Source organism: Scophthalmus maximus, chromosome 1 (assembly GCF_022379125.1).
Source record: "Scophthalmus maximus strain ysfricsl-2021 chromosome 1, ASM2237912v1, whole genome shotgun sequence".
Classification (NCBI taxonomy): Eukaryota; Metazoa; Chordata; class Actinopteri; order Pleuronectiformes; family Scophthalmidae; genus Scophthalmus; species Scophthalmus maximus.
Genome location: NC_061515.1, coordinates 30,835,001 through 30,842,500, shown reverse-complemented (window position 1 = coordinate 30,842,500; position 7,500 = coordinate 30,835,001). Strand labels below are relative to the sequence as shown.

Here is a 7,500-nt window from a genome sequence, read left to right as displayed (position 1 = left end):
ATATATTTCCTCTCATGCAGCACATAAAGAGCTCGCCGTGTTGCTCTGGTCGGACACGTCACTAACTACTGAAGAATTTCATGTATTCACATTCCAGGCTCTGCATTTCAACGTCTTTTCACGTGTCAATGCCTCTGTGGGACGATGACCAAACCTCTAAACGCTCCACGAGAGTTCACGCTGTCGTGGCCGGTGTGTGTTGGCGTGTCCGTGTACCTCGCTGCTCAAACGCCGGCGAGTCTCGGGGCAGTTCGGACAGAAAGACTCCGACATCGTCCAGACTCTTGGTCACAACTGGCTCCTTCGCTCTCAGGTCTCTCCTGAAGCCCTGTGAGAAAACACACACACACACACACACACACACACACACACACACAACTAATGTAAGTCCACTTATCAGTAGATAAATGAATCTGATCACGTGTGAGACTTTCACAGCGAAGACGACGTGTTTCTGTCAACGTGTCGTTTGTTATTGTATTTGTTGTGTAGTTAAAGCTGCAGTGTGTAATATTTGGCGACATCTGGTGGTGAAGTTACACACTGCAACTAACTGAGCACGTAAAGATGAAGATGATGTTTCCGTTCTCTTCATTTCTAACAGACACAGACTGTTGAGCGTTTCCCGGCTCATTAGCGAACTCAGTCAGATCCCGTCAGTTGTGAAATGTAAAAAAAAGAAAAAAGAAATGGATTTGCGAGATGTGAGATTTATTAACTGAAGTTCTTTATATTTTAATTAATGTTTGTGGCTTGATTGACAGTGAGCTGACGTAGATATTATTGAGGTCGGATCATTTTTTTCCAATCTTGGCTCCAGAGATATAAAAACATTTTCACAGCCCCAGCAAATATTACAATAATTATGATAAAAGACATGTTGTTTTATGGAATAATGCACCAACACCGGCGCTGTTACATGTTCAGGTCCGTGCGTCTCTGGCCCCTGGATACATGTCTCAACTAAAAGCCTTTCTCTTAATGGCAGGAACTCATCATTCTGCAGAATCACCGTTGTCTTTATGCATGAAATGTCCAAATCATCCGAGCCAATCTCCTCCCTTCGTTTGCATAAAATTTTGTGCATAAAAAGGATTTTTCATTAATCTCGTCTCCGCTGCACTGTGAATTCATTCCGAGCGTTTTGATTTGAATAATGTTAGTGAGAGAGAGAGAGAGACAGGATCGAGGACGGCAACGTCGACGGCCGCACACTGCAATGAAACCACAGGGCTTTTTATTACAGATATACGTGACTTGTATTTGCTACGAATTCCGACGACTTCCCAAAACTGCCCGGAGACAGACACTGTGTCTGTGTGCGTCCCGCGCAGTGAGCGGGCGTGTCCTCCTACCCGCTGCGTGTCCAGCTGCGACTGCACGGCGGGGACGTCGCCCCCCACGGGCGGCTCGCGCTCCAGCTGCTGACTCTTCAGCCGCAGCCAGTTCAGGAGCTCCTGCAGGGACATGTGGAGCCTCTTCCACGGGGCCATCTCCGAGTCCAGGTGGGCCCTTGGAACACAAACGCAGACATTATAATGTTAGTGCAAACTACTTGGTTCTTCCACCATCAGGTCAAAGCTTCTCCCTCACCTCATGCTGAGGGTCTTGTTGCGCAGGTCGTTCCAGCGCTGGCTCATGTTGTCCAGACGTTTCTCCAGCAGAGCAGCGTCCGCCGAGTCCTCCAGCGAGGTGAGGATCCTCTGGCCATTCTCATCCAGGGAGTGGTACAGCTCCGTGTGGCCGTCAATCTCCGCCTGGAGGTCCTGGTAACGCACACACACTTCAGTTTCTTACAAATAGCAGTCATCTTTCAGGAATGCATTGTTCAGTGCGCGGGCAGAGTGCTCTGTAATGGGATCAGGAGCTGAGAGGGTCATTTACTCTCCAGGATTGAGCCATCACGCAGAGCTTAATGCGTTGTGGATGAAACCCGCTGTAGCACTGAAATGTCAAAATGTGTCTGCCTGCAAGCTGCAACAGCACCGCTCTCACCTGTGTGCCTTTTCCTGCAGACAATCCAATTACTGAAACTCCTAATGTGGTGGAGTGTAGGTGAACCAAGTGCCCGACAAACAAAGTCTTGAAGAGGACAAACAGGAACAGAGGAGCGGTGGAAACCAAGTGTGCAGAAGTGTGACGTCAATCATTGGTGCCGTCGACTGCAGCGATTGTCGGATCCTCAAAACCACTGACAGAACTTTACACGACAACGAGCCGGAGGACACTTTTGACTGAAGGAGCCGGGGATCGATCCATCGACCTCCTGACTGGACGACCCGCTCTCCCTCCTGAGCCACAGCCGTCACAGCAGAATAACAAGGCTTCCTCAATCAATGACCAAGTCTCAAGGAAACAAATGTAATGTACAGACAAAATATCTTGATAATGTGATAAAAATCTCCACTTAACTTAACACTTAAATGTAATAAAAGCTGATAATGTCATAACTTCCGAATAATGTCATGAAAATGTCTTAACCAATAATGCAGTATAATATTTGGACCAATAATTTGATAAATAATAACAGTAACAGCAGGTTATTACAATCGGTGTAAAGAACCCAATAATGTAATCATTTCCCAATAATATAATAAAAAATGTCCACTTTGCTCCATCAAAAATGCGATATAAAACCTGATAATGTAATAACTTCCTAATAGTGTAATAAAATGTCTAAACCGATCATTTTATAATCTCTGTATTATCTAGTTTACCTTATTTTTGCTAAACCCAATAATTTAATAATTTGCCAATATTGTTATAACTGGGCCAACGTTGTAGTCACATGCCACCAGTAATTTGATAAGACGCATTATTGGTATATACATTATTGATCAGATGTTTGATGGAGTTATATTGACATTTTCATGGCATTATTGGGGAATTATTAAATGATGTGGTTTTGCAGGGTTGCTTTAAAATTGGTACCATACATCCTTTGAGCATATTTCTACTTTCATTCCAACCTGGTGATTTGCAGCCACATCAACTCATCATCATGATATTTCCGCATGTCTTTTCATTTCTCAGAGACTGTTCTTTAACTATTTAATCAACCGTGTTGTAATACTGATTAATTTTTCCATTTATATCTTTAGATCTGAGCAAAACCAAAACCAAGTGGCCTTTCAGGGGGAAAAACCTCCCGTTAAAGAAAAGTTTCCTGAGGAATTAGGTGACATGAAATTTTAATGATACCTGAGGGGGAAAGTGGGTCATTGCACCAGCGAACAGGACACGGAGACGAGAATAGAACAAATAGAAAACAGTGGAGACGGTGAAGGTGGAGAGCGCTGTTAGACTGATGAATGGGCTTTTTAGAAAGTGCATGAGAGTTTGTCTGTAATCTAAATCCCATCTAAATGTTCTCTGATCCCTGCGACCTCGGTTCCCAGAGACGCTGATTCAATCGGAGCCTGTAACTTCATTTAACACAAACTCTGATATCTCTATGATCAAAGTACAGTTCCCAATTTTTGCGTTCCGTTTTTGACACTTCTCCTCAAATGCCTCACATGAAGAGTGGAATCAAAGAGTCTTACACAGTTTGAAAACAGATTCTTATCTCGAACTTTTCAACCTCAGCACTAATTCATTTTTCAACCACAGTTTCCTGTGAAAACAGACAGAGAACAGCTCTTGTACTTCACCGTCATTTTTCTGAAATGAAATTCCTGAAAACTAGGAAAAGAACGTGGCTCGATTTGATCCTGTTCCCAACCTGAACACGGTAGACCTTCCTGCGCAGCATCTTACGTCTGGTATCCACAAGCTAGACGTCAAGAGGAAGAAGAAGCATCATCATCCTCATCTGCTTCTCCCAGTGTAACTGCACCAGAGTGTCCTCTGTTTAAGTGTGTGTGTGTGTGTGTGTGTGACAAGGAGAGAGATCTGGAGATGGAGAGTGAGGGAGGGAGTGTGACATGAAGAGAGAGATGGAGCTGTAGTTAGTGAGGAAGACAAGAGGGGGTGAGAAAGAGCCAAAGACACTTTGGTGCCTAAAACGATGAGTGCGCTCATTTTCCAATTAAACGTTATCTGTGTGCAGCGTTGTAGCCTGAGATAGTGTGTGTGTGTGTGTGTGTGTGTGCGCTCTCTGGATGCGATGCCGCTTTACCGTCCGCCATTATAATTGGACACAGAAGACTATCTCAGCACCGCATACAGTGCTGCTGTTGTACTGACATAGCAGTGAGTGTGTGTGTGTGTGTGTGTGTGTGTGTGTGTGGGGGGGGGGGGAAAGGAAGCAAGCACACAGTGAATTTGCAAGAGTGAAAATTAATTTCCAAAATGCTACGTGTGTGTGTGTCTGTGTGTGTGTGTGTGTGTGTGTGTGTGTGTGTGTGTGTGTGTGTGTGTGTGTGTGTGTGTGTGTGTGTGTGTGTGTGTGTGCCGTTGCACCAGTGTGTGGGTGCAGGGTGAGGGCCGAGGGTCAAATTATGTTCCCTCGCAGAACAGAGCCTTCCCTTCACCACCCACAATGCAGTTGGGGGGTTCTGCGTTTGTCTACCAAGCAGATGTGGACCAATGAAATGGCTCTATTCTGTCGTGTCTAGATTCCTGCCATACCGGGCAGAGCAGAGAGACGAGGAAGACACTCTTTCAGACTAAAGGACGAGCGCACATTTTTTTTCCCCGAGTCTGTCTTGAGACGATAGTCACAAATCCATACCTACATTTTAATATAAATATAAAATAACAAAGGTCCTTGGCTCAAACACTTAAACCACCACAGCACCGTTGTTCCTTGACGTCACACGTCATGTTGACACCACTCACCCAGATTGAAAGAACAAAATAAGTAAAACCTGGACAGGAAAGAGACTTGAGCAACTTTTCTTTTCCATAAGTACATTTTCTTCTGCTCTGATCAGCTGTTTTCTATGGAAATCTTAAACAACCTGAAATAACCCAGATTATTAGCAAAACAAGCCAATATGCGAATAATATAGTACGTACAGTCAATCTTCAACATTCTCAATTTGAAATACATGACCACGCTGTTACACTGCAGCTCCTGCCGGCACATAATTCAGTCTATATTCAGTGAGTGTTGGTTACATAAAGGAACAGAAGTGGTTTGGCCTTGTTTGTTCTTTTTTCTTTCTCTCTTTCTCTCTTCCAGCCGTCTGTCACACGGAAAACTTTCTGACACAGATACAGAGCGACAATGAAAAATCAAAACAATAATTATACAATGAATAACCAGGTCGTTCAGTTACATCATGGCCTGGAGAGACCTCAGTGTGTGTGTGTTTGTGTGTGTGTGTGTCCTACCATCCACTGTGCCAGCAGGTTCCGGGCGGCCTCGGGCTGCTCCTGCAGCCTCTGCTTGTTGGTGGCGTCGATCAGCACGTTGCAGGTGGTCTCGGCCTCCGTCAGCCAGCTGAGGAACTTCTCCAGGTCCAGGTAAAAGTGCTGCAGCAGCTTCAGAGCCGCCTCCAGAGCCGCCTCCCGGTCTGAAACGCTGGAGAGACACGGAGGGATGAGGACTGTAGCTGCTGTGCGCACAGTAAACGATGTGCGTTATCAAAAAACGGAGATAGAGGTTTTATTCGGGGTCATCTGAATATGGTTTGGATGAACCAACAGAAGACCAAAACAAGATGCGCACAAAATCCAAAATGGCGGCACATTTTTACAGGCAAATAAGGGCGTGGCCTTTACCAGATGAATCTGCTTCATCCATGGAATACCTGGTGACAGTATTGTTTTGGTACGTTCGCCGTATTGCATGTAAAATGCGTGAAAACTGACCACACGGTGGCGCTATTGATACCATATTTTTGTGTGTGTGTCATTACCGTTTGCTGATGTGCGTCCAGGTTGCCATCATGTTGTCGTTGACCTGCGTGACCTTGTGCGTGTCGTCGCTGGCGTACAGCGTCAGCAGCTTCTCGGCCAGCGCGTTAGTTTTCTCCACCTGACCCTGACACTGCTGCAGCTCCTTCGCAAAGAGCTGGACGTGGAGGGAGGGAGGGGAACAATGAGTATGGAAATCTCTTTATGAATCTATATATATATATATCTATACACATAATGTCCAGCCCACCTTCAGTTCAGCGTTCTGTTTCTTCAGCGCGTCCACCGTGTACGTGATCTCCTGCAAAGACTCTAGCCTGTCGCTGGCCCGCATGACGTGGAGATCCGCCCCCTTCTTCGCGTCCAGCCAATCGGTGGAGTCCTGCAGCATGTTGTGGAGCTGCGTCGTCCGGTCGGAGAGTTTGGTCTGAGAGTCTTCCCAGTGAGTCTGAAGCCTGTCGACTGCGACCGCGGAGAGAAGAGAAAGAAAGTCAAAAGGGCCGAAGCTGTTAAAAAGTTAGAATCATAACTGCTCCACTTTGTGGTTCTTTTTGATTTTGCGGTATGTCTCACTAACTGGGATCCAGTCTGAACAGCCCACTTGACAACCTCAAGACAAACACGGGGAGTATAAATGGACGCCGCGGGGCTGGGGAGCAGTGTGTTTGTCTGAGACTATTTTCAGCAGCAGATTGTTGCTCCGCTGAGCATTTGGGGGAAGAAGGAACAGTAACAGCCAACAGTCATTTCTTACTCTTCATCTGTTTCCCTCAGTCGCCTCCTGTTTTCCCTGAATCTTAATCAACCCTGTACAGTGTGTTCTGACTGAAGCATCCTTTTTTATACGAACCAATCAATCGCTGGTACTTTCATCGGTTTATTTAACCAGTATTCCCTCACATGCAGCCTTCATCTCACTCATCAAAAAGTGTTTTCTGCTCATCGGATATTCCAAGTTCAGCAGCGGCATGATTTCAAAAACACTCTTGCATAATGGTAAAGTGATGGAGAGGGTTGGGAGAAGTTCACCGTGGCTGAGAATTAGCATGAAAATATTCCACATAATGTTTGTTATTTTGGACATAAGTGTGTGTGTGTGTGTGTGTGTGTGTGTGAGACGAACTGCGTTCAGTGATGGCGTTGCGCGTGTCCTGATTGCTGCTCTTGTTCTTCAGGTTCTGGGCGGCTGTGACCTGTCTCTCCAGCAGGGGGCGCTTCTGGTCCAGCTCCTGCAGACAGTCCTGCAAAAAACACACAATCGTCATTTCTTCTTCATTTAGCGGTTAAATAAATCAGTGCTTATTATGCACAGGTTTTAAACTTTGATTCTAATATACAGTGATTCATCGGCACTGGCACATTTTTCCCGACCTTGAGCTGTTTGATGTTGTCGCCGATGTCTTCCAGGTCGGCCACCACCACCCGCTTGTTCTGCACCATGTTGTCCAGCATGGTCAGCCAATCAGTGAGCTCGGCCCAGGACTTGTTGAACTGAGCCAGCGCCGCCGAGTCCGGCTGGGAGCTCGCTTGCAGACTTTCATCTGGGACACACACACACATTATTGCTATTATTATTATTACATGCTTCCTGGTTTCTGACAGTTGTGAAAAATATAATCACCAGTTTATTTTAATGAAGAGCTAAAGTGGGGTGGGGATGCATGTGCTCCACTTGCTCAAGGAGCCGTTGCTTGC

At 45.8% G+C, this 7,500-nt stretch overlaps 1 protein-coding gene across 8 annotated transcripts in view; it reads right to left on the bottom strand.

The window, feature by feature from the left end:
• dmd (dystrophin) overlaps window positions 1-7,500 on the bottom strand; it is a 154,378-nt gene that overhangs the window by 37,270 nt on the left and 109,608 nt on the right. For all 8 annotated transcript variants that reach the window (XM_035626047.2, XM_035626075.2, XM_035626055.2 and 5 more), the window contains 8 exons: window positions 7,177-7,346; window positions 6,929-7,046; window positions 6,056-6,267; window positions 5,808-5,962; window positions 5,281-5,470; window positions 1,594-1,766; window positions 1,356-1,512; window positions 217-328 (listed from right to left, as the gene is read on the bottom strand). In XM_035626047.2, the coding sequence (XP_035481940.2) occupies window positions 217-328; window positions 1,356-1,512; window positions 1,594-1,766; window positions 5,281-5,470; window positions 5,808-5,962; window positions 6,056-6,267; window positions 6,929-7,046; window positions 7,177-7,346 (1,287 nt within the window). The remainder of the gene's footprint in view (window positions 1-216; window positions 329-1,355; window positions 1,513-1,593; window positions 1,767-5,280; window positions 5,471-5,807; window positions 5,963-6,055; window positions 6,268-6,928; window positions 7,047-7,176; window positions 7,347-7,500) is intronic.